Raw genomic sequence first — 25,587 nt, 5'->3', positions numbered from 1 at the left:
ATATCTTTACATCTTGCATTTAAAGCAGTCATTTATACATGACCTTCAATGTACATTAGCACATTAAGTCTTGCTTAGCTAAATTGGTGTAGAGGAAAAGCTGGCGGATGGGGGAGGTATCACCCAGTTCAGCAAGTGTCTATTTGTTTTCCAGTTCTTATAGCAAAGATACTGATCAATCTTTCCAGTACTGAAGTTAGTAATGAATTTTTTTTTTCCAGTTACTGAGTTTCTGGTCACCTTTACTTACTCCACAGATACATTCCCTCCCCTTGCTTAATTATACAGGTTTTCATTTCTGGCCTAGCCAGTTTTATATTATAGATACAGAACCACAGAATGGTTGGGGCTGACAGGGATCTTAAAGACCATCTACTTTCAATTGAGCCCCTGCCATGGCTGGAGACACATTCCACTAGACCAGGTTGCTCCAAGCTGCATCCAACCTGGCCAGGGGTGGGGCAACCATAGCTTCTCTGGGCAGCCTGTTCCAGCATCTCACCATGTTTGTAGCAAAGAATTTCTTCCACATATCTAATCTTTCAGTTTGAACCCAACAGTCCCCCCATTACCTCATTTGTAAGTTAAAATGTAAACTCCAAAAAGCATCAAGTAAGAAACTGTGCCGTGATTCTTCATGGATCTGACAAATCTATAAATATTCATTCATCCCACACACTCACACTCCCCACACTTTGTTTTTGGTACCAGCACACCTCAACTCTGCAGCACTATTTCATTTTGATTGTATGTCACCTCTCTTCACCTTCACCTGTCTTCATCCAAGCCACTTCCTACGGCCTGAGTTTTCTGCTCCCCATGTTGTATTAATTTAAGGCTGAGATCTTACAAGGAGAGCCACAGGGACAGGACTCTGAGACAGCCCCACAAGTTTCTCCAGCACCCAATTCTATCATTTGCCTGCAAGTCTCTCCCATTCCCTCCCTTCCCACACCACGATGGCAATGGTTATGGCTCCCTTTGGTTCTTCATCAACTGAAATATCCAGAAATTCTTACAAGTCATAAGGCTCCTGTGATTGCTTCCCCAAGACCCTCTGAAGAAAAAACTGCAGCAAACCACCTTCTCCTGCACAGAAATATGACCTAGCATCCCTTCCCTTCCTTTCTGAAACACCATTTGCCAAGGACAATGACAGGAGAGTGATGTGAGCTACCAGGTCTGCTGAACAGTCACCTCCTTTTCCTCTTCCCACAAAAACCACTGGGAACAGCCTCTAGCCCCTTCAGCAACTGGTAAAAGCTGCTGATCTGCTCTGAAGGGCAGATTTCCTTTCCACCTCTTCCAACTCCTCCCTTGCAACTCAGAAACAAACGTGTCTATACCACACACCTTCTTCCTCCAGTTTTCTGTCCCCTTTCCCACACATACTATGACAGGGAAATACTGCACAGGCAGATAGATTTTGTACAACACTTTATTTACACTGCTGAAGACCGGGAACCAGTTCTGGCAACAGTTTCTTTTGTGTTACTCAGGCTGAGGAAGTAAAAATTACATGTTATTACAAGGTCACTGTCCCACAGAAGGAAGCACACCAACTCTCTGAATACTGTCATTTGCAACTTTGTCCTGTTAAAATGGAATTCGAGCTGCAAAGGGTAACACTCTTACAAAAAACAGGTGCCCTCCAGCTGCTGGTATATTTGCAACCCCTGTTATTTTCCAGTGGCAAAGAGCACACTGAGCTTTTGCAAGTGGTTCTGCAGTCAGACCAAGACCTCAGGTGAAAGGCAGTAGCACAGATACTCGCAACAGACTAATACATAGTTAGAGCAAAGCATGGAAGGCTCCAGTTGGCACAAAGTGGAAGTCAGAGCTTGTATTTCAAGAACAGAATGTGCTCATATGATTGTAAAAAATTAGCATTTGCAGAGAGGCAAGACAAGTTACCACAACCTTCTGTGGGAGAGAAAGGGAATCATTAAAAGACACATTCGCAAAGGTATCTTTCATAGTTCAATCTTAACAGAAACCAACATTTTGACTTAAACTCCCTTTTAAAACAAACCTGATGATGTTATACATTACAGTGTCAACTAATGACCTTGCTTTACTACACTTATATATACATCCGTTCCCCTGAACCCCCGTGAAAGTGCGTGCACAACTGCATAGCTAACAGTCAGAAGAATCCTGCAATGTAAGGCTAGAGGTACAGCCAATTTGACTCCCTTATTGTATTTGGAAACCCTGATTTCCAAATTAAAGCACTTTCAGGGTAACTAGAAAATACACTTTTTCCAACCCTGCAGCCTAAAAGTGGTGAAAGAATGAGGTAAACATACTGCATAGGCTATATATTTAAATCCAAATCCCCAAAGTGTTTTGGCTTAATTATGAAATTATTTAAAACTGAACAGAGAGAAAAAAAAATAATAAAAATCTGAAAACAAATCTAGGTTGACATTAACTGCAAATTAGACAATAAATCATTTAGAAAGGGCATTTCCTACTGCCTTTTTTTTCTTATTTTTTAAGTCAGCCAGAAAAAAGCACAAATTGAAAAGAGCCTTGGTGCTTTTTCCATGGAGCTGTTCCTTCTAGAACACCTGCTCACATTCAGCTTGTCTGCTTCAGTTAGTCTGAGCCAGGACTGGGCTGACACTGTCACAGCACTCCAGTGAATACCAGCCTTTCAAGACATGCTGCAGCTTTTCTTGCCCAGCCGAAGTCCTGGAGCAATGACCAAGCTTTACAACACAGGGCCTTTAGAAAAGACACCAGTGCTTAACAGAGTGTCAGAGAGCTCAATTAGCATTTTAAACCATTTGAAAACTAAATTATAATTAACAATAATCACTGTTCTGATTCTCATATTTTTATTTAAAATGTGTCTTTGCAGGTCCACTTTTTTTAATATTCCCTTGCATCAGTGTTTAGTTCCCAGAAATCATTCCTGTCAGGCAATACAGTTTTCTGAAAAGATAGTATCTTCCATCCTCACCACATTTTCAATAAACTCTGTAGAAGACAGTCAATGATCAGACTAAGATAAAGTGCATATATTCCTTTCTGATACAGGCAACAAAATTGTGGACTGAAAAATTAATCATACTGAAAACTGAAAACCACACCAAAAAAACCCACAGTGGCCCTTCAGCACCCCCCGATGAAGTTTCCCCACTGCGTACTGCCCAAAAATACTTTTCTTCAAGTGTCTGTTAGCTTAAAAAAAAAAAAGGAACTTACAACATTTTAAAAAATGGTTCCTTTTCAATTAGACTCTGAGAAACTACAGCTCCCTCAAGGCTGGCATACTGCCTTGACAACTTGTAAGTAGTTTGTATTTCACCCTTTGGATCCAGGTTTCAAGCTTGCAAAAGCTTTGGAGTTCTTAAGGGAATGTGAAATTTCATTGAGAAAAGAGATAAAATGATAGTCCCTTTCTGACTTCTTGGACTCAAAAATAACTACAATGGTAAAGTGAGGTTCAGGGCGAGTCAGAAAGTAGGTGCTTTGGACTTTGTCATCGTAGAAGTGAACAACCTTCTCCAAACTGTTGAGGTCAGAGGTTCTATCAGTCATAATCATGATCACATTGGGCCAGTGCATAACAGGCCTGTCACTGGGCAGGGACACCACTGCAGGATACTGATCCACTCCTTTTGGGGCTTCCCTGTATGAATGGGGGTGATGATAACCATGTCCCTGAAAACTCTCTGATCCACGATTGTCAAAAATTAAGGAAACATTGACAGCATCATACTTCCGGATGAAACTGGAAATTTTCCCAAAGTAATCAGGATTTGTTTTAGCAGTCAAAGTTTTCATTTCAGATGCTGTTGTCTGTCGACTAAGGGCCTCGTGGAAGTAAAAGCTAAACTTGGCAAGGAGAATGTTTTTGAGCTTCATCAGCCAGAGGAAGAGGTGTGGAGGTTGCACAGCCTTCTGAGACTGCCCTCCAAACAGGTGCTTCTTGGTCTCCCGCTGTTTCTCAAAAATTTGGCCCCAAGTCTGTAGCTTTGTGTGAGCACTGTGCAAGTTGACCAGGGATGGAAGGAACTTCCACTCTGAGATCTGAGCCTGAGCCTTTAAGAGGTGTGCAAGCACATCTACCTCCAGCTGGAAACTGCTTTCAAGAGGACTGAGGATTGGATGATGAAATCTAGAAAACATAACATTAGTCAAGACATGAGAACTGCTGTACACAATGGTGAAATCATCAGATAGTATCTGCCAGTTAACAGACAAAATATCAAATATCAAAGCAGAGCAAAGTGTAAACAAACAATAATATTCCTTATTTAAATAACAGTTCTGTCTACATAATTACGGTAAATATTTTCATGAACTGCTTCACATCTCAGAAAAAACACCACCTGCCAGACATTTCTCTATCAAAGTAAGGGAGTTGTATTTCATCAGTTCAAGAACAATCACTGTTTATCTTAATCCATGAACTACTATATAACACCATTTCTTTTTAAATTCAGGTGATCCTGTTCCAATTTAAAATGTCTTCCGGCAGTAATATATGTCTTGATGGTTCTGGAATAGCAGTAAGATAATAAGTTAAATCAAAGAATTATGTTATGAATCTCTTGTTCATATAGGGAAGCTATGAGGAGGTCAAGCCGAACTTGGTTTTGCTTTTTTAGTAAATCACAATAAAATTGCCAAGAAAAAATAGTCACTGGAACCATAACCAACTCTTTATCTTCTCACTTTTTTTCCCCAGACATTTAGAAAAAATAATACAGATGCAGTCTACCTCTCTTCCCATGATACTCATATTATTTGCAAACATCATCAATAATAACATACTTAATTGGAACCATAAAACTGTAATGTAAAATTTCTAACTTTAGAAAAAATGAGCCTTCAGCAAATACAGAAGTGGCCTTTTTAGTAAATGTGTTCCCTCATTGGCATTTAGGACTCTTAAAGAGGTCTCTAATAAAGAACAATGAAAAGTTCAAGGACAAGACTTGATGAGGTTTCCATTTAAGTAAAGACAGATTTATCTTCTCACTTCAGAAAAATATCTTGGGTCTTGTTATTGGTTTAAAACAATAAAGTTTACACAGAATTTTTCCAACATTTAACAGCTCATCTTCAGCCAAAACTAAAGCAAAGTCATTATTCCCATCAGCTTCCAGGACACAACAAATAACATCTGTTTTGGAAATAGCTGGTTCAAAACCAAAACAACTTCATTTTGTTGTGGACCAGAAGAGAGAATGAAAATTTCAGGCTTTTCATCCCCTCTCCCTTCATGACTTTTTCTTTGACTTTTCCTCAAGTTCTTGTCGAAACATTAACTCCTTGGCTTGTGAAAAATGTCTGCCAATTTTATCACTATCTGTAACCATCTCTTTTTTTTAGAAGCCACAATTTGTATCTTGCAGGGATTTGTTATTAAGATGCAAGTCCAAATTGGGCTGAGAAGTCCCGAGCATATTTACATTCCTTTGAACAAACAAGAGTCAACTAAAAATAATTTCTAACAGTCATTAAATATCTCCAATGGTTTTGGCATTCACCAAAAACAGTTTTGCTGCTGTGTATTTTAAGACAGTACAAAAAGCATTATGCAACATTATTTGTTGCAGACAGTCCCATCAAATGACACACAGCACAGTGGTTTAAACATATTTGCAGTCAGACCAAGAAAGTTTTCTCCAATCTTAAAAGCAATTTAAAAATCCTTACTAAGGCAGCACTGCCAAAGTCTCCTAGATTAACGTTCTGATGTACAGCTTCCCACTTCTACTTTGCTTCATGGCTTTCTTAATGTTTCATTGTCCAGCAGGATTTGCTAAACTGTTTTAATCCAAAAATACACACCTTAGCCACAGCTGAGAAGCTTGATATGATTGCAGAGTAAACTGACAAGTTACGTACTACGTGTATCTGCTGTAATTGAGTTTTATAACGTAGAAGCATCCAACTGAGCTGTGTCACGTAAAACAGACAAGTTTTTACAATATTTCATAAGCCAGAGCGTTAAAGTTTAAAAACACGTTGGAAAATTGATTTTTCCTCCTAACCATTCTTGAAAGCAGGTAGTTATGTTTTGCAGACTGTGAAGAAGCCACATTTTCTTTTTCCTTCCACAGATCACACATTCATGCACATATTACCCAATGCTGACTAGATAAAAAACATTAAACACTTAAAAAAAAAATTATCAAAATAGGTGTTATAGTTACTTATTCACTTTATACTAAGCTTTTAAATGATCCTGCTTCTGATGCTGCTTTAATTATTGAAGATCCCACCCAAACCAACACTTAAAAATTTCAGGAGAAGTTACTTCTCCAGATGTATTCTAGAGAAAAATGGAAAGGAAAATATCTAGTATTGGCCATGTACAAGTCAGCAATAAGTAGTAATAAAATCATAACAAAATAGCTTTTCAGATGGCATTTCAGATACAAACAATATGTCTCGTTAACAGTCAATTCTGCTGTTCCTTCACCAGCAAACAGGTATTTCCTCTACATTATCTGACCAGCTATTTTCACATATAAAGGAAAGAAACCAAGGCCAGAACCTATCTAAAAAACACACATCCTGTCTGGCCTTAGCACAGCTGGCTGAAATAATGGCACAAATCCTCAGCTACGAGTGAGGAATATACTGACAGAGGGAAGAGGCTGTGTAAGGATGCGTTTATTTGATGTTTCACCTGTAAAGCAGAAATGCCTTGCAGCCAGTACATATCAACATAACACACCCCAGAAACTGATCTGAGCTATGAAGAAACTAAAAGGAAGGACTAAAGGAATATATCATTTTACCCACTGTTTCAGAAATATTCTGTAGGCCACTGGGGAGAAGCACACTGCAGGTACTGAATTAGCTCTGACAGCATCTTAGATTGTCTCCATCTTAAAGATTGCTTGTTAACCCAAAGCATGATCATCAGTATTTTTTCCAGGGAGACATTACTTATTTTTTTAAAAATGTTATAATACATATAGTTACATAATATATATTATATAAACATATTATATAACATATAATGCCTTAGAAGTACAAATGTATCAGTGAAATTTATTTAAATAGCATAGTAAAACATTTTGTATGCACGTATAGTCTCCAATCACTTCATCAAAGTACAAATTTCAGTTTTCAGATTTTTTAACAGTTCTGTTGATTTAGCACATGCTCAGAACAGATGGCAGTGGTTACTGTACAACAGAAATCAACTTCTCAAAAAAACACCCAAACAAAAAAATGCCAACAAAAAACCATCCAAACCCCTAAACTTACTTCCCTTTACTCCATAATGTTTATCACATCAAGGAAAATATATCTAAGTTTCAGGTTTTTATTGGACTAACAGCCCTGATATTTTAAGTGGTCACAAGCCAAGAATTGCAAAACATCATTAGTAAGATCATATAGACTAGTTTTGATTTTCAGGTTGCAAAATTATGTAGCAATTTGCCAAAGTCATCCCTAAAAATATAAGGGAATCAGCTGCAGTGCTTCAATTTGAAATACGAGAAAGCAGCACTGAATTATTTTGATTTTTCCTAGGTGAACACTTTAAAAATCATAACTGAAAAAAGTAAGACCTGTGAATATTTTCCCCAAAAGTCTTCTTAAACACTATTTCACTAACAAAGATTTTAAAAAATGCAACCACATCTGACAGTTAACTTCCTACAATGGCTACCTTTTTTGGTTTAAAATGAACAGGTAGAATTTGAGTGTGTTGACAAGCATTCAAAAACTCTCTTTTAAACTGCCATCATTTTCAAGGCATATAAGTTAGATGTGAAATACCCCTCCTACCCTCATCTAGAAACCTCCTGGGATTTTTTAACAGGAACTATTAAATCTTAACTTCAAGCAACCATATTGGCAGAGACCAAAGGCTCAGAGGTGCTCCTCCTAGTGGCTCCAAGACCCCTCAAGAGAAGTGGTAACAGAGCACCCTAAAGCCCTCCCAGGTAGGCCAGAGAGTTGTGGTGTAGCTTTTAGATCTAAGCAAACATATATTCTAGCCTAAAAAGTAAAACTGTCACACAAGTATTTGCTTTATTTATGTCACTTTTACTGAAGTCCACATGAAATTAAGGCTTGTTTCTGCTCCCCTGCCAAAGAAAAAGTGCAAGAAGCCTTGCATCTTATAAAAGTAAAATCACTCTTCCTCTCTTCTTAAAATGAACATGCTGAGCTTTAATTAAGGCATAGGGAGGAAGGCTCCTAGTACACCATGAGCAGACTCCCCTTGTTATTTTTCTTCTTTTGAAGAAACTTCATGCATCGGATGCTGCTGGCCAACACAGACTTCACACATGAATTCGTGAAGGGACTGTGCTGTTCAGCAGTCAAAGGACAGCAAAGTCTTTAGGTTTGCTTTGAACGTCAACATCAGGTATTACAGATCACGTGTCTGAGTACATACTGCCAGCAAAGAAGCACTGACCTTGAACTGTATTTCTTTAAGATGGATTCCAAAATGTTTACCAGTTCCTCAGAGTTAATGAACTTTTGGGTGCTGAGCGTGTACATTTTTTCATAGAAGTCAGCAATTTCCATCCGAGCCTGAACAAAAAAACAGAGCTGTTCAGACAGGTGAGAAAGCAGCTCTTCCAAGTGAGGAGCTGTTCCTCCTAGTGCATTGTGACCCGTCGCCACCACCTTCTTCAGCTCATTATGCAGAGATGTGTAGATGGTTCGGATGGAGTCCTTTCGGCTGAAGAATGACTGACCACCTGTTCAGATAAATATGGAGGTATTACCAAAATCCAGGGACAGCAAAGATAGACAGCAATACTGGAAAATTCTTGTACTTGTGATTATATATCTAGTTGTTTGTAAGTATGGTTTAATTACAGTACTTCTTTTAACAAAGAAACAAAATTCAGTGTTTTATTCTGCAAGTAACTGAATTACAGAGCATATGCTCAGAAGAACTTCATATAATTTCATGCAAGCTACACTTGTCCCACTTCATGTCTCAGCAGCCAATGGCTGCTTCAAAACAACAACTCCTTCACAGCTGCCTCAGTTACGACATGACTTTTAAGAAACCCAGGGTTCAGTTAAATTTACTACTATGATATATGACCTAGAAATACTGTTATCTATGTAAGTCAGAAGAATTAAGTCATCATGACTTGACTGATCAAATCTTAATAGCCTCCACTCCTATTAATAACTCTAGATCTTTTCCAGAGAATTCCCTTAACAATCCCTCTTCAATCGTGAAGCACTTAAATTCACGAAGCAACCTTTAAATGGGAACCATGTGACATCTGTGCGTACAAATCAAATGTTTCTTAATGTCCCTATCCAATCTCACTATAAACCAGAATTCAAAGGGAAAACAATCACGCTTTATCCCAGTGAGACCACAGTGCAGATTAATCCATAACTAAAACCCGAAGGGAGGGAGGGAGAACAAGAAGTCATCTGTGCCCCATTCTACCTGCTCAACACTGTGAGGAATTTAAAAAAGAAAAGAAGACAGGAGCAAAAGGTCAAAATAAAAGATATTTAACTTTGACATTATGGAAAGGCTGTACAAATGTACTAGCCTTATTTCATAGTTTCTATTTGCAGAAGACCTAATGTGCCATTCTGGCACTCAACAGCTGCAGCGGAGCAAAGACCACAGGGATTGAGTCTGAATCTTTTAAAGATTCCAAATTTAGGTTCCACTTTGAAACCACTTATAAATTTTGTAATGGTGGATAGCTCTTTCCACATTCCTTTTACACACACAGTGTTCAAAGGTGACCACTGACATTTGAGGTAGAAAGGTAGAGAATTGGCTATCATAGTGAAACAGCTCCCATTGTAAGACATGAATAGCCCCCTGGACACGGGCAAGAGAAAGAATAACCTATTGTAGTTGTTCATAAAGTAAATAAATAAACAAATAAAACTTTGCCCTTTCTGTTGTCACCTTTATCCTTTCTGCAAGCACCAAATTCACCCTTTAAAGTCAGCCTTATAGACAGAGTTTTGGCTGTAAAGATCTTATAAATAGTTCCAAGTCACCACTTAAACAACAAAGCCGGATTTTCTTGATGGTTTAATGAGCTATACATCAGACTCATATCCTTTGATCCATTTCCCATGCCCATCTGCAGTTCAAAAAGAAAATAAGCAGCTTTGCCCAAAGGGTAACGTCATGGAAGCTTGTTCTGTGCCAGTTTGGGATTTTTCTGTTCACTTACTGACAAAACACAAAGCAGCTGAGATCGTGGCCAAAGCTTTCTGAGATCCTGCAGTATCTGCATAGATAACAACTCCTAGGACGCTATCTCCAGCCCCGAGTACTTACACATCCACACCTCTAATATAAGATGAAAAAGCTTTAACGCTTTGGTTACCCCAGAAAGCTCATCTTTACCGATATCTAAGCCAGAGCATCTCAACACAGAAACACCTCTGCCTAAATCTGGGGAAGGGCGGGTAGGTACCCTGCCCGGCAACGAAGAGATGCATCGACTGGCACAACAGCCAGTGTGCCACCTGCACGGCACCTGTCCTCTCGTTCATTCTTTAAGGGTAGCACAAATGGCACAGCCGATTTCTCAGCGGGCCCACGGACACTCACTAACCCAGCACTCGTCTTTCAGGCGCACATGCACGCACCCGCCGAGGCAGGGCCCCCAGGGACCTCGAGTACGCAGCACCGTGCAAACACCGGCTGCCAGGTGACCTCCCAGCCGCCCGCTCCGCACCCGCGGAGCCCAGCGCGGGGCAGGCCCCCAGCCTGAGGCTGGCGCGGCGCGGGTTGGGAGAGCCGGTCCCTCCCTCCCCGGAGCGGTACCTAGCTTCTGTCCCAGGAAGGTCATGCTGTGATAGGCCTTCTCGGCCGCCGCCAGGTGCGCCAGCCCGGCCAGCAGCGCCAGCCAGCTGGACCCCGCGCTCTTGTTGGCCTCCCGCTCCTTCTCCACATTGTCCTTGGCCTTATCGTAGGAGAAGATGCCTAGGTGGGAAAAGAAGGTCTCCAGCACGGCCTGCTCCACCGGCACCGGCGCTCCCAGCGGGATCGACTCCCCCATCCCGCCCGGCGCCTCCGCAGCGGCCGCAACTTCCGTGTCCGGCGCCCGCCCGCCCGCGCGAGGGAACACGTGACCCGCGGGGCGGGGAGCGGCCTGCTCGGGGTCACGTGACGGGCCGGGGCTCGCGCTGCTGGCGGGCGGGCAGCGGAAGGGCCCGGGAGCGCCGGGCCGTGGGACCGCCCGCCCACACCGCGCGTTCGGGCGCGCCGGCCGCTCGCCTCCGCCCTGCCGCCCTGCGTTTCATGCTGCAAGCTTAAAGCTGAAACCCACTTTCCTGCTGAGTTGTTCTTTCCGTTAAAAAAAGTTCTAAAATCCAAAGTCTGAGGCCGTTATTCTCATCTGACTCCCACTGGACCTTCCAGCTACTTTGGGTTTAGTTTCTCCCTCCCTTGCGACTGGGAGATTGTGGATTGCCCACATTCATCCCATTTTCTTCAGTTCATATTTCAGACAGAAGAGCTGCCTGAACTGATTCTCCGTGGAGGCGATGAGGAGCACAAGGCTGAGCCACAGGGCCAGGCAGTAGAAGGGAAGCTCGCTGTGGCAGCACTGGCTGGTCCCAGTTCCGCAGAACTACCCGCCCTCGCACTGATGCAGCTCCCCTCCAGGTTGAGTTGCAGCTCTCCAGCTAACCCAGAATGAACACACTCCTAGTTTCCTCTCTGCACAGCATTTCCCTGCACTCTTAACAGCACCTGCAGTTGCTTTTAGGCTGACATTTGGACAAAACACAGCATCAGCTCTTCAACACTACTATGACCTGTGTACTAATTTAAGTAGCTGCCTGCCTCTTGTTCCGGAAACACCATCACTGAAAATGAGCATCAGATGCAAGCACCAGCTTTAGGTATGAAGCAGCCTTTTAAATAAACCCTAACTACACAGTGTCTGCAAGCTTCTTACTGTAAACAAAGTAGCCTGAGGATTTGGGCTTGGATATAAAAATTGTCATCATTTTCATTCACTAGTCTAATAAAAGGATAAATCTGCCAAGCCCTTCATCACTTTTCTAAACACAGGCACCCCTGTATGCATACTTGTGAGCTTATTAAGTACAGTGTGCAACATCCCTGAGAAGATTCAGTTTAGAAATAAAATTTTGGATTTAAATGCTTGAAATTTGAAGCAGCTTAACTGAATTTATGAGGTCTTTATTCCTACAGCTGACAAGTCCGAGTTCTGCATGCACCAGAAGCTGCCTTCTTCCTGAATTCAACTGTTCACTTTGTGTGCCAAAAGAACAAAATGGATGTAGGATTTTATAGCTGCTCGACAACAGACTTCTCTGACCTGGAAAGTTGGTTATTAAAATTTGATTTATTGATGGGATATTTTGGTAATTTAAGTCAGCACCTGAAACACTCACCTGTTCAAGGCAATCACAGCTGTAAATAGTAGGCTGCCAATGGTTTACAGAAAATAAAAGAGTAAGAAGGGGGACTCCTAGACAATCAGAACACCGTCTCCAAAAGACAACTGGGAGTGAAAGGTTCCAGTAAGACCTTTATTGCAACACAGAGTTGACAACACGTTTTTGTATTTAATAGAAAGTATTTGGTCTCTTGGTAGTGAAACGTGGTTTGTGCTGACGACGCAGAACTCTGTGTGGCAGCGGGAACTTGATCTTAGAATCCTGCAAGAAAAGTGTTTCTATGTTAATTGAGGTATTAGATAAACAACAGAAAACAGTTTGCAATAAATAGCCAAGTTGCATTCAGTAACTAACTTATGCTTAGAAAAGTAATCCATCCACAAATTAATATATACTTCAGAGGACTTAACAAACACCTTAATTCTGCATTCTTTTTTTCAAAGTAATGCCAGTAAGAGGCATGTTTTCTGCACCATAACATGCATTTGCTTTATTGTGACTTTCTTCCAAATACTTCTAGCAGTAGAAGCTTTGATCATAATATACCATAACCATATGCACCCAAGTTTCGTTCCTGCCATATTTCTGGCTGCAAAGCAAACCTATACCACACAAGAGAGATCCCCTCTTGAGTCCAGCATTAGACCACGACCCACTGGCCACTGCAGTGTTGGCTCACTTACATGGAACTGCTTGACTGCTGGTCTGCGGCACTTGCTGGCAGCAATTTCCTCAACCTTCATGATCTGAATAGAGTGAGCACGGGCACGATGACGGGCTCCCATATCACGGTCTGGAACAACAGAACTCATTAAAAATAAACTTCATGACATTTTCAGTTTAAGAATCTGACAGCCTTTTGTTTAAGAAATGTTCATAGTGCCATCTACAACTTTTAAAATTTCTGATCAGCTGTAATTAAAATCACAGTTTCTAATATATTGAAGTGATGGCAAAAATATCACAAAACCAACAAGCAGCAGCAAATTCTTCCTGTAAGTTCTAAGTAAGCTCCTCAACAGGAAGTGCTATCTTACTTTTCTTGTCCAATTTCAAGTACACACAGAGATGAGATACCTAGGACTACTTAATCTCTTCCAAGAGAAAAAAATCTTGTGATTCAGAATGAACACTGAAATACAATTACTGGAAAGACACATGAACTCCAAAACAATTTCCCTTCCAGCAGGAAGGTGCAAGTAAAGGTATGACCTGAGGTTATCTTTACTTTTATTGAAATTGACCAGCAATAGAACCATGAATTGATGTTCATCCCACATAATCAGACTTTCAGAACAGGAGGAAGCATCTGTACCTGGGCTACCTGAAAATTCCTCGATTCAGCAGTGCAAATCACTGGCTTCAAATCACATCCATTGCTAGTTCCATAAGGTATGTCTGCTGAAATACCTCAGCATTTCCCATGAAGATCTAACACACCCATTAAAAACTTACCTGTCACGACTATTCTCAAATATAAAAGTATCAATCATTATACCATGAAAAATAAGGTTCCTGGGTCTCTTAAGCAATCTTTCGGTATGTTAATTAACAGGGATTATCATATGTTAATGTAGAACCTTAAATTTCACTTTCAACAGCACTTCAGCTTTTGAAAGGCGACAAGATACATTTAATATTTGCACACATGACAAGAATATCATTATTAAGAACAATATTCTTTGGGTTTTTATGTGCAATCTGTAGTGCTTCTAACACCTTGGAGTCAAATATCAACAGCATCAACTATACAAATAGTCTATCCCTCAAGTACTTCACAAAACAGACTGAAATCAGGACAAACATTAATTCTCCCTGAAATGAGACAATGAGATCTTGGAGTAACAATTGGGTTTTTGCCTATTAAAAAAAAAATTTCCTGATTTTTTTTTAACTTGTTCTCCAAAGGACAGATGCTAGTATGTTCCACATGATCTCTGAAATACTCTCTTCACAAGACTTGGGAAGATGACTACCTTAAATCAACACAGTGCAGGAAATACAGCACCTAAAAAGTCATTAAATTTTCAGTTTGTATAGCAAAACTCATTACTAGAATTGTAGAAAGACACACCAAAAAGAAGTGGGAATACTTTCCAGTCAGAGAAACTGTAAAAAGAGAGGTAACAAGTCAGATACCACATGGGTAACAGATAAACATCTATGGAATATCTGGCAACTTCCTCCTTTAGTTTTTCCAAGTGTTTCAGCTATTTTACCATGGATTAAGTCAGCAGGCTTTACGCCTAGTTTGAGATTTAATCTTCTGCTTATATTTTATAACTCAACAGTTACATATACTCACAGCATTGAGTGACAGCACCCGCAGTGGTCAAATCTCTGTACTCCCTGTACATGTTGTGGGTTCCACTACGAGAATCATAGCGCAACCAAATACCAAAATTTTTTACCCGCAGAGGGGACTTCTCATACACCTGGAATTACACAAGAACATGGTAGTAGTTAGAGATGATGTACTATCACCATTTTACAATTTTAATAATAAATATTTCAGAGCTCTAACAAAACCACTATTTTAAGTCTTACTGTCAAAAAACAACTCCTTCCCCTTACCAACATAGCTGGATTTAAGTTTTGGTAATTCAGAGTGGAAAACTATAGTAATTCAAAGAAAAATACAAGATTTCAGCTCTAAAGAGTGTTCTTTAAGTATCAAGATACAGGAGCGTAAGCATATAAACATCCACTTTCCCAGGGTTATGGATATCCAGATGCTTGTTAAAAGGTATATGGCACAATGAACGAAGTCTAAGAACAAGAGAGCAACACTGAGCGAAACACGGCTCATAATTCTGAAGCAGTAAATAAGTTTCTATTTAGTTTACAGGACAGGTACCACTACATTCAAAAATCAAACTTGTCACTCCTTTTCACAGCAACTGGAAGATGAATGGCTTTCAACCTCACACCCAATAACTGTGATTCCTATAAAATCCTTCCACATAAACCTGCTGGAATTCCATAAGACCCTCCCACGTTTTTAGGTTTTTAATCCTTCACCTGGCCACAGTACACAATCTCTCCAGAAGACTTCTTCATCTTCTTCAGCTGAGAAACAAAGTACCAGAACCGGGACTTGGCGACGACATGGTTCGGAGCGAAGATCCGCATGCGGTACAGAGGAGGCGTCGTACATTTCGGCGTGGGCAGGCAGCGCCCGACCACCTTGTACTCCCGCAGCTGGAGGAACACGAAACACAGGCGGCCTGCAGAGTGAGCGAGCCGCGGAGCCACCATCGCGCCCACCCCGCGCCGAACCCGCCGCAGGTTCCGCGGCTCCAGAAACGAACAGCGCGACGAGAGGAACTCAATCCAGAAGCGGAGAGAGCCCCTTGCGCCGGGCGGGTCGATCTCCCCGTGGATCTCCCCGCGATGCCGCCCGCCAATCTGGGCCCGCACCAGGCGGGAGCGGCGCCGCCGCCATGTTGGCCCCTCGGCGCCTCACGAGCCAGGCGGCGCCGTTCGGGCACGCATGGGCCGCTCTCGAGCGCTACAACGCACCATCGCCACCCTGCCGACGGCCACGTCGGCCCCACTCCCGGCGCCGGCTGCGCTCGCCGGGCCCTGGCCCCTACTCACGGTGCCCGACGCCTTCATGGCGCTCCTCCGCCGCGGCCCGCAGGAAAGGAAAGAGATAGCCGCGTGCTCCGCCGCCTCACGTCAGTCACCCGGCCCCGCCCCCGGCGGCCCGTGCGGCGATTGGCTGCGAGCAGCGCACGATTGGAGGAGGCTGCTGCCAGTCTCCGCGCGCGGCCTGGCTTCCGGGCTGGCGGCGGCGCGTGGCCCGGCCCGGCCGGCGCCCGTCCTGCCCCGTGCTCTGCCCGCAGCCCCGCCCCGGCCCCGGCCCCGGCCCTGGCCCCGGCCCCGGCCCCCGCCCCCTGTTCCCATCGCCGACGCTGCGGGCCTGCATGGTCCCGATAGGAGAGCTGGCTGTGCGTGACTCCGTCTCCCGCCAGCCCTGCTGGCATTGGCGCGGAGGACGTGGCAGGGAGGCTCCAGGCGGAGGCACCGCATTCCCCTCGGGGCAGTAGCCGGGAGCGGAGGGCTGTCGGGGGAACCTCTCTCGCCCGTCGTCCCCTGAGAGAGCGAGGTCGCTGACTACCGTGAGGTTGCTCCTGCGGATCGCCCCCACGCACTCAATTCCATGGGATCCCTCTGTTTTGCGGCTGGTCCCGCCGGGCCATCGCTCCCCGGTGCACCGTGAGCGGGCAGCGGCTCTGCTGGCAGGACAAGCAAGTGTCTCTCGAGCTTTGGGCGCCTCACGCCATTGAGAGCTGCGCTGTCGTAGCCACGGGACAGGAGTGGGTTTTGCCTTGAAAGATAGTGCAACTGCAGCGCGGCTGGGACGGGTTTGTAATGCAGTTGTTCGCGTTTAGGTCGGTTTTAAGTCTGGCCCGACGGCCACGCGGGCGTGTGATGACGCAAATCCCCGTACACGGCGCTGCGTTGTGGAGCCCTGTGCGCAGGTGCCCAGTGCCACATGTGCAGACATAACTAGATCGCTCCTCACGGACAAGCCCCCGCCAGCGCGGGCCCTGCCCTGTGCGCGTCCCCAAGCAGGTCGCTGCGGCCGCTACTGCGGAGCTCGCACCAGCGGCCCAGCCCCGCCCCGCCAACATAGCATGATTTCCAGATGCTGGAGGCAGTTCGGGGACGGGCTGGGACAGCCGCAGTTTATTCCGCCGGTGCTGTCGGTTTTACAGCGGTGTCGGCCGTACCGAGGTGGGGCGTGGGACTACGGCTCCCAGGTTGCCCCGCGGCCGGGGCACATCCCGGCGTGCCCCGCGGCCGGCCGGCTTGGCGGAGAGGGGCGGTTCTGTTTCTCCCCCTCCTTCTCCTCCTCCCGCCGCCAGCCGAGGCGGCGCGGCCGGCTCCGCTCTGCTCCGCTCCCTGTGCTCGTGGCGGCTGCGGAGCCGTTGGGGTGGGCGGGAGCACTGACGGCGGGGATGGAGCACTGACCGGGAAGGTACCGGCGGGGGGGCGCGGGCAGGATGCGACACGCGGTGCGGCTGACTCAGCCCGGGGGGGAAGGGGCAGTGTGGGCTGAGCTGGCGGCGCCCGCGGGCTCCTGCGAGTCCCCCGGCCTGTTTCCTCAGCCTGGGGCCGCCTCCCCAGCAGCCGAGGGGCTCCGGGGAAGAGGGGGAGGCACCTCCGTGTCCGCCTGGCCCCGCTGCTGGGGGACAGCGGGGGCCGCAGCCGGCCGGGCCCCGCCAGTCCCGCCATGTGGGTGCCACGAAAAATATCTGTTTTTCTCTGTAATACACGCTGCAGTCTGTGGTGAGGTTCTGTTTGCGGGAGCTGCCGCCTCGGTGGCTGTCCATCCGCTGTGGTTCCGGTGGGGGAAGGAAGAAATCGTAGGACGCCAGCGTGAGGGGAGGGAGGGACCTCCCCGCACCTCCATATTCCGCTGGTCCCGGCGTGGTCGGAGCGGTGGGTCCTCGCCGCGGGTGGGAGGGCTGGGTCGCTCCCAGAGGCCTGGGACGGCGTTGGAGAGGTTTAAGGACAAGCGGGCAGCTACGCCGCCGGGCTGGACGCGGGGGGCTGTGAATTCCCGACGCCTGCCCCGGCTGCGCTGCGGAGCGGCGTTGGCTCTTCCCAGCCACAGGAGACCGGGCTCTGACCGAGTCTGGGTCGGGGGCAAGGAGGCCTTACTCCTTACGGGGAATTCCTGCCAGTAAAACTGTGCCTAATCTTACTTTCAGAAAGAAAAACTTTTCTAGTCCAGTTGAAAAGTTGTCGAAGTAGGAGTAAGTTACACAGCTGTTGGCTTTAACCGCGTGTTGGGTCAGTGTAAAGGGTCTAGAGCCCAGAGGCTGTAAATGTGCCCAAGGTTTGCAGCAAGCAAAACCGCAAAAAAGATGGTAGAAGATGAATTTTAATGTCTTTGTTTTATTAGAGAGACAACTTGAGGAAATTCAAATGAGGCACGCCACTGGCTCCCCCTGTGCTATCACATCTTGTAAATACTTAAAATGACTGCTGCACATGAAGCTTTCTTTAATTGCACATTGTTCCCGTGGTTAGCATCTGTAGTTAAAATGCCCTGAATGCTTTCATTCTTTCACTATTGGGGTATATCTGGATCGAAGTTACACACTTTGACAACATTTGTACTGTTAATTGGGCAGTCTTCCCCACTTGAAGTGGGTTGACTTTTTTTTTTCCTCCTCCTCTTCACTATGAAAACAATCTTTACTATTAAATGCATTTTTAAGTATTTAGTAGGGGAAAGGGAATAAAGATGAGACATACCTGTATGACTTCACTGGTAAGGAGCTGCATCCTCCTAATTACTGTAAGATGAGTTTGCCACCCGACATGGTGTACTGCTTAACAACAACAAAAAAATCTCTAAGTAAATAAGACAATACTTTCTGCACATCTGCATATTAACTATTGATGTTATCAATTGGTTTTATAAATAAAACTTGGTTTAATGACATACTTGATGCTATAGCTAAGTGCATTTTGCGATGCGTTTTGTGAATTACTAGTACTATTGAAATCACAGTTCAGTTTTGCTTTTGAAGTGTAACTGGTTAAATAGATTCGTGGTAGAAAAGCTACCTGCTTAAGTAAAACCATGAGGCATGAAAAGCTATTTTATTAGCTTTTGCAAGAGGCTTATTCAAATATTTCATCTCATTGATTGTCTTTTGAAGTTGGCTAGTCAAGATGAAACTGAGCAAAGGCTATATGATAGAAGTTGAAATTTTAAATACACTCATGAGGCATTTAGAAAATGAGTAGAACTGACTGGCATGACAAGTGGAGAGAATACATGTTTGAGTCATGTTATTTTTAATAGCAAAATTTGTCACCCAGGTATAAATCATCTGCCAAAAAGATAGCAATGTGCTGATATCAGCAGGCAAATATGCAAAAAAAATGCTTCTGTATATTAAATAGTTGTGTAACTATGGACCAGACTCTAATCAAAAGATGCTATTAAAAAAAAATCATTTTCCCTAGAGCATTTTATTTTTTTTTTTTTAATCTGGCTCTTCTGGATACTGATTATGCAGAAAACAGGTTGGGGGCTGGGAATGCAGAGGGAGAAGACTCAGCACAGCAAGTTTAATCCCTAAAGATTCTGCCCCTGAGGGGGATCACTGTGACTAAGGCAGTCTGTGAGGCTTCTTTTGCCACGAGTCATCGCTTTGTTCCAGACTTTCTGGTTTCTATACTGCCGAAACCTGCAAATTTTTTTGTATGAACTCAGTTTTACTTATTAAATTGCTTTTCATTATCCACTTTGGCATAGTGTATTCTGTCTTGACTCTTCTATAAAAGTCTCTAACCACATTAAATTCTGGGCTCTCCTTTTCAGTTCTGCTTGCTGTTGCTTGTCACTGTGCCACCTTTCTTCCCGTGGGGGAGGGTGAACAGTAGAGCATGCATGAGATGCAATACTAAGAAATTCGAAGTTCTACCCATGGGTATGTAGGCAGCTTCAAACCACAGCTCCTTTGTATTTCATCTCTTCCTCTTGTCTCTTCCTTTCCTCTACCTCCTACATACTTATGTAACAAGGCCTGATTTCAGCCTAATTAACTATGTTACCATGGGGGGGAGGTGGGGCAGAGATGTGAAGGATGGATGGATTTTTGTCCCCTCTTGTTGTTTAACAGCATCCTAGTATTTGACAGAGAAGTTTTAATTTTTTTTTAATTCTCTGTGTTTTGCTAGTGCATTGTGGAACAACCTATAGAGGCAAGCCATCTTTAGAACAGGTGTCTAGCTCACTTGTTAATTTTACACTGAATTTCCTAAATAAAAATCATTGCTAGTAAATCAGCACCCATCAGTAGGAACAGAAAGCTTTTGTTAACAACTCAGTATGGTGTATTTTGTGGTTAATTTCTAAGATGCTTGTATGTGCTTGCCTTAGAAGAAAGACCTCCTAATGACTTTGCCCCCACCATGGGAAATACTTTGTAAGTGGGTTTATGAAGCATCTTAACTATATTGGAGTTTAGTCGTGGTTTTTTGTTGGTTTGGTTCTTTTTTCAGTTTTGTGGCGGGGGGAAACAACCTGTGGTTTTTCACTGAAGGAGTAGATTTATGTGTATGTCATATCTTGCTGAAACTCCTGCGTGCTTGAAATTCAAGCCTTTCAGTTGAATACATAATGCCATCTTTCTGTTAACTAAGTTTTCAAGAGAACTGAAATATATGAAGACTTTAAAATTTCCTTATTCAGTACAAAATATAGTACTGTGAGAAGTTGATTAAAGGATTTAGAATTCTGATAGCTGTATCAGAAGTGTGTGCATTCATGTTTAGTTGGAGTACATTGTTTGAGGTTTGTGGGGCAACTTGTGTCATTGTTGCTGTCCTGGTTTTAATTTTTCTAGTTCTGCTGAGCAAATAAACTTTCTTTATTTGCAGATGATTGTATTTTCTCCTCTAGAAGTGGGCAAAGCAGTTAGGAACAGGAAACAACGAGTATAGCAATAGAGATGGATGAACAAGCCCTTTTAGGGCTAAACCCAAATGCTGATGCAGACTTCAGACAAAGAGTATGTAATTAATTCCTTTTCTCTCTAATAACTGGAGGTGGTATTGCAGTGCAAAATTCTCATGTCTTCATGGGCTGACGGGGTTTGGTGGGTTTATTTTGTAAGCCAGTGCATAGGGTTTGTGGTGGCAAGTACGAAACAAAGCCATGTTGCAAACTTGTAGGCTGAGGGTTGTGTATTATCAATTCTGTTGCATTTCAGTTTAATTGCACTTAACATGCATAGAATTTATTTTTCTGGACTCTGACTATTTAAGTTTTTTCAATTCTTTGTAGCTGTTGCTCAACTCCTTACATAGGTTCTCATGGAATGAAAATCAGCCACAGAAAACAATTTGCTTGAAATTGGCCTGTTGATTCTTAGATAATTTTTTTAACTATAATTTTAATGGATTACCTAGCTTTAGTGTCTTTTTAATGCAATGTGTGGGTTTAATTGTAGTGAAGCTTGTGTTACTTTAGGTTAAGAAAGTAATCATGGTATGTGGGTAACATTTACTGCGTAAGAGATGCTCTTATGAAAAGAAATTATTATTTATATAACTATTTATTGAGTAATTATCTCCGCTTACTGATTACCATGTTGATTTAACTGTCTACAAAGTAACTTCTAGTAAAATCTTTCAGTAACAAGGATGTTAATACCATGGTTTTATGTTTGTAAAACAAATCCTAGAATGTTTAAAACAGTTACAAATGTGGTTTGATTTGCTAAGCAGCCTGTGAAATGTGTTGGTTCTGGGTATTTGTCCTTTTTAAAAGGATGGATATAGCTAATCTTTAGTGATCTGTTAATAGAATATCACTAAAACTGGAAGCTTTTATATTTATTAACCTTTTAACTATGCAGTCTGCCCAGTTTTGAAATATTTCATAGCAGAAGGGGACCTGCCTTTTCCACTATCATGTAAGATGTAACATAAGGGAAGTATCAAACCATTTCTAGTAAAACAATATATTAAGGATAAAAAAATCACTAGTACTAACTACAGGAAGTGAATTCTTATTTTAGAACTTACTTCTGAATAATTACTTTGGGAGATGACTTTGGTGAATGGAAACCTTTATGAACTAATGCAAAAAGCAGCCCCTAAAAATGTCCAACAATCAAACCTCCACCTTGAAATACAGGCATTCATAGAATTGAAATAATGTTGTTAATCTAATCTCTGCTTCGAAACTTGCTTTACTGTTCTGTATTACAGGCCACACTGAGTCTTAAAGCAATTAAATCAAATTAACTGTTGTCAAAACTGTTTAGAAGTCCTGATAAGTAACTCGATTATCTAAAATTTGCTAGATGTTTTCTCAATTTCTGTAGAAGATTCATAAACTGACAGTTGTCCAGGTCGTCAGTGTTCGAGTGTTTTTTGAGTTTGGGGTGTTGAATACATGCAAAGTGGTGCAACAAAAATAGTGAGTTGTTTTCAGTGAAAAATCTAAATCACCACATCTTCAGAGTTTGTGGAAGGAATTTTAACTTGGATGTGAACTTCCACCTAAATGGAAAGGCCCTGAGCAAGCTGCTCTAGTCGACTATATCTCTGGAGGTTCCATCTAACCTCAACACTTCTGATTCTATGACTTCTGTATTCAAGTAACAAAAATCTTTGTATTGAATATGAAATGGGTACCTATGATATTAGCATTTGGAAAAAACCCACTCAGTGTTAAGGTGATTAGGGACCACTGAAATGTATCCAAATAGTGTTGGTTTTTTGAAGAAGAGCTGTTTAAATATGAGGGCAAGTGTGAATGAGATGTATTGCTATGTGCTTTGCTCTTTTTTAAGCAAAACTTACCTCAATTTTTGCAGGCACTAGCCTACTTTGAGCAGCTCAAGATATCTCAGGATGCTTGGCAAGTCTGTGCAGAAGCATTAGCTCAGAGTATATACAGGTAATGTAACTGTAATTTCTTACTTTCTTATTTTTCTTATTTTTTAGTAATATATGTGGGTCTGATTTAGCAGTGCAGCATAATAGACAAAAAATTGTTGAAAGCTAATATGATCTTCATACTATTTTTAGTATCATAGTTGATCTCTGGCCTCTGTATAATGCCTTTCAAGGAAGAACAATGTATAAATTAAACTCCATGATAGTTTAGTAGCCTAAAGACTGCTGGTGTTTGAAATCCAGGGGAAAAGAAGCGCTAAAAGTTGCCCACTGTGAGATTATAGACTTTATATGCAGTAATCTCATAAGTAGTTCCTTGCCCCTGTTCTATGGAGTAGGCCATCCCATTTTTCAAGATGCAAAGAGTGTGTAACCGCCACTATTTTTGCACATAGTTATGTATTTACATCAAAAATACTAGTTTGTCACTGTTTTACAGAATAATTCAAATTGGAAGGAAGTTGAGGGGTGCATATCTCCTGAATAACAGCAGTAGTTTATAGTGAATGCTTTTTTGTAAATGATTTATCAAAACTACTGACTCCAGGAGAATGTGTAGTAATTAAAACCACATAATATTAGAAATTATAATCTTTAAAATGTACATTATGGTTGTTGTAAGTTGTAGATAATAAGATGAAAAAGTGGTGTGGATGATGGAGCATGTGGAATGTCTATTCTTAATCTATACCTCAATTTTTTACCTTTGGTTTTTAAGATGCAGTGTACAACTTGCACTTAGTGTAGTAGTGGGCCTTGAACATACTATTGAAGCGTGACAGATTTTTGTGAGGGCGGGATACAGTAGGTATTGTAGTTTTGTTTGTTCAATACTGAAATCAAACCATAACAACTAGGTGGCTATAAAAAAAAAAAGACTAGTATCAAACATAAATATTAGTGTAACAGTTGCTCATTTTGCTTTGATGTAACAGTAGCAGCAATTTTGGTTTTTTCTGGTGCCAGAGGGGCAATCTGGTTGTAATATTTGAGGATTTTTTTCTTCACAAAAATGTGTACCATATTGCTTCCAGTAACAGAATTTTCTTTTCTAGTGATGATCACATCAAGTTCTTCTGCTTTCAAGTTCTGGAACATCAAGTTAAGTTCAAGTGAGTAATTTTTCTTGACACCGCCCATATACATCCATTTAATTTTCCCTTTTTATTCTGCTTGCAAATAAACTTATTATGGTATCTGTTGCTTAGTTGTGGTTGATGAGGTGTCTGTAGTTTGGTCCAGAGAGCTTTCTTGTATTTCTTTACCTTTTCCTTGGAGAGGTTTTGAGCAGCATGCTCTGCTCTCAACTAGTCTAAAACCTGGGTATGGCCCAGTGCAGAGCTAGTTAGCAAGGACTGCTTGAGACTTAGCTGTTCCTGTCTGGAGGTTCAAGCTTTACTCTCTACTCTCAATGATTTTTGCAACCGTCCTCTGTACAGCGTCCTGGACTTCAGACAGAGCCCTCCCTATTCTATAACCATGGCAGAGAAGTTGAGAAAGTCTTTTCACTGACTGGTGGTTTCATAGAACCATAATTCTAGGGAAAAATACTTTCTAATAATATAAATTTCACTGCGCATAACTGTATTTTTTTTATCACTTTGGGCTCCTTTGGTCTGGAATTGAGCAACATGGAATCTTTGAATGTCATTGTGAATGCTTGTAGTACACCAAACGTGTGGCTCAGGAGTTTAGATCAGAGTAAGATGTATTTTTTTGGCTGATTTTTAGCTAGGTATGAGTGCAAATGTTAAAGACTTTATTTATCTAATTTTACTTCACTGTCCACTTTCCTCTGCTTGTTCCATTACTGTCACCTGCTTCTTGCAGTATGTTTTCTCTTGCTTTCCTGCTGCTTATTTTCTTCCAACATTTTTGGTGGGGTGCTTTTTTCCTCTCTAATGAATAGTTGGCTGTGACAGGAACACTGGAGTCCCATTCAGCAGTCATTCCTATTAAGGACTCTACAAGCATATAGCTAACTCTCTTTGCAGTAGAGTATTCTCAGCTTCGCTAGTCCTGGCAGAGGTATGGGTAGTATTTGAGGTGGGCTGCATATAATGTCAAAATTTGCTGGGACTTTGTGTATGACATAAATCAGAATTACTTCCTTGGGTTTTTTGACACAAGTCTGATAATAAATGTAGTGTAGGTCAGATCAGTGAAGGACTTCTTGTACTCACTAGTGTTAGTCTTCAATGTGTAGTAAACAAGTTCAAGCATATACAGATGTCTCTTCCTTCCCCCCTTGGCTTATGGTCAAATGTGTATTTTTATCAGGGTCGTAGGTCATGTCCCTGATAGAGCAGCCTTCCTGCAAAATTTCAAGCTTCTATTCCAACACAGGAGGCAGTAATGCCTCAAAATGTGATCCATTACTATGGGTAAAATGTTTTTCATTTTTTTTGCCTTTGAGTCAAAATTTTAACGCGCAAATAGCTTTGTAAATTGCTGTCCATTTACATGAATGTGGAACATTATATACCATATAAGAGTTTTTGCTTTACTAAGTGTTGGTCTTTGTCATGAAGCACCCTTCCATTTTGACCTCAATATTTTTTGTTTCAGATACTCTGAACTTACTGAAGTCCAGCAGCAGCTAATTAGGGAAACGCTCATAACATGGCTGCAAGCACAGGTACGTATGTCCTTCACAGCAGTCTTACATGTTAGGCTTTTAGGCTGACATAGGGCACTGAGTGTGGACTAAATGTTTAATCTGTCATTTGAGTTTAAAGATGGCTTCCTGAAGATATTCGGTATCTGATGGTTACA

At 42.3% G+C, this 25,587-nt stretch overlaps 3 protein-coding genes and 1 non-coding gene across 10 annotated transcripts in view; 1 reads left to right on the top strand and 3 right to left on the bottom strand.

The window, feature by feature from the left end:
• Positions 1-1,420: 1,420 nt before the first annotated feature.
• C4H12orf66 (chromosome 4 C12orf66 homolog) lies at positions 1,421-11,059 on the bottom strand. Of its 2 annotated transcripts, XM_032106224.1 has the most exons (4): positions 10,766-11,059; positions 8,623-8,696; positions 8,408-8,544; positions 1,421-4,129 (listed from the first exon to the last, which is right to left on the bottom strand). In XM_032106224.1, the coding sequence occupies exons 1-4, from the start codon at positions 10,998-11,000 to the stop codon at positions 3,313-3,315; spliced, it is 1,263 nt and encodes a 420-aa protein (XP_031962115.1). In that variant the 5' UTR covers positions 11,001-11,059; the 3' UTR covers positions 1,421-3,312. The 2 variants fall into 2 exon arrangements, with proteins under 2 accessions (XP_031962115.1, XP_031962114.1); XM_032106223.1 differs by having other exon boundaries at positions 8,408-8,696.
• Positions 11,060-12,483: 1,424 nt separating this feature from the next.
• Positions 12,484-16,078, bottom strand: RPL18A (ribosomal protein L18a). The gene is made up of 5 exons (XM_032106222.1): positions 15,973-16,078; positions 15,394-15,573; positions 14,678-14,807; positions 13,056-13,165; positions 12,484-12,633 (listed from the first exon to the last, which is right to left on the bottom strand). The coding sequence occupies exons 1-5, from the start codon at positions 15,988-15,990 to the stop codon at positions 12,541-12,543; spliced, it is 531 nt and encodes a 176-aa protein (XP_031962113.1). The 5' UTR covers positions 15,991-16,078; the 3' UTR covers positions 12,484-12,540.
• On the bottom strand, positions 13,942-14,073 carry LOC116443659. Its single transcript, XR_004240016.1, has one exon. It is a non-coding gene; the product is annotated as a small nucleolar RNA SNORA68 (small nucleolar RNA).
• A 191-nt stretch (positions 16,079-16,269) lies between the features above and the next one.
• Positions 16,270-25,587, top strand: part of XPOT (exportin for tRNA) — a 29,227-nt gene continuing 19,909 nt past the window's right edge. Inside the window, exons 1-6 of one of the 6 annotated variants that reach the window (XM_032106259.1) lie at positions 16,270-16,742; positions 19,724-19,832; positions 20,785-20,915; positions 22,731-22,813; positions 23,868-23,924; positions 25,381-25,450. In XM_032106259.1, coding sequence (XP_031962150.1) covers positions 20,856-20,915; positions 22,731-22,813; positions 23,868-23,924; positions 25,381-25,450 — 270 coding nt within the window. In that variant the 5' untranslated portion in view covers positions 16,270-16,742; positions 19,724-19,832; positions 20,785-20,855. Of the gene's footprint in view, positions 16,743-16,767; positions 17,360-17,879; positions 19,833-20,784; positions 20,916-22,730; positions 22,814-23,867; positions 23,925-25,380; positions 25,451-25,587 lie in introns of those variants that run through there. The other 5 variants (XM_032106255.1, XM_032106258.1, XM_032106257.1 and 2 more) reach the window with 5 other exon arrangements.

The sequence above is a fragment of the Corvus moneduloides genome, chromosome 4 (genome assembly GCF_009650955.1).
Source record: "Corvus moneduloides isolate bCorMon1 chromosome 4, bCorMon1.pri, whole genome shotgun sequence".
Lineage (NCBI taxonomy): Eukaryota > Metazoa > Chordata > Aves > Passeriformes > Corvidae > Corvus > Corvus moneduloides.
Note: the sequence above shows the minus strand (reverse complement) of the source record. Positions and strands in the feature narration are given on the sequence as shown.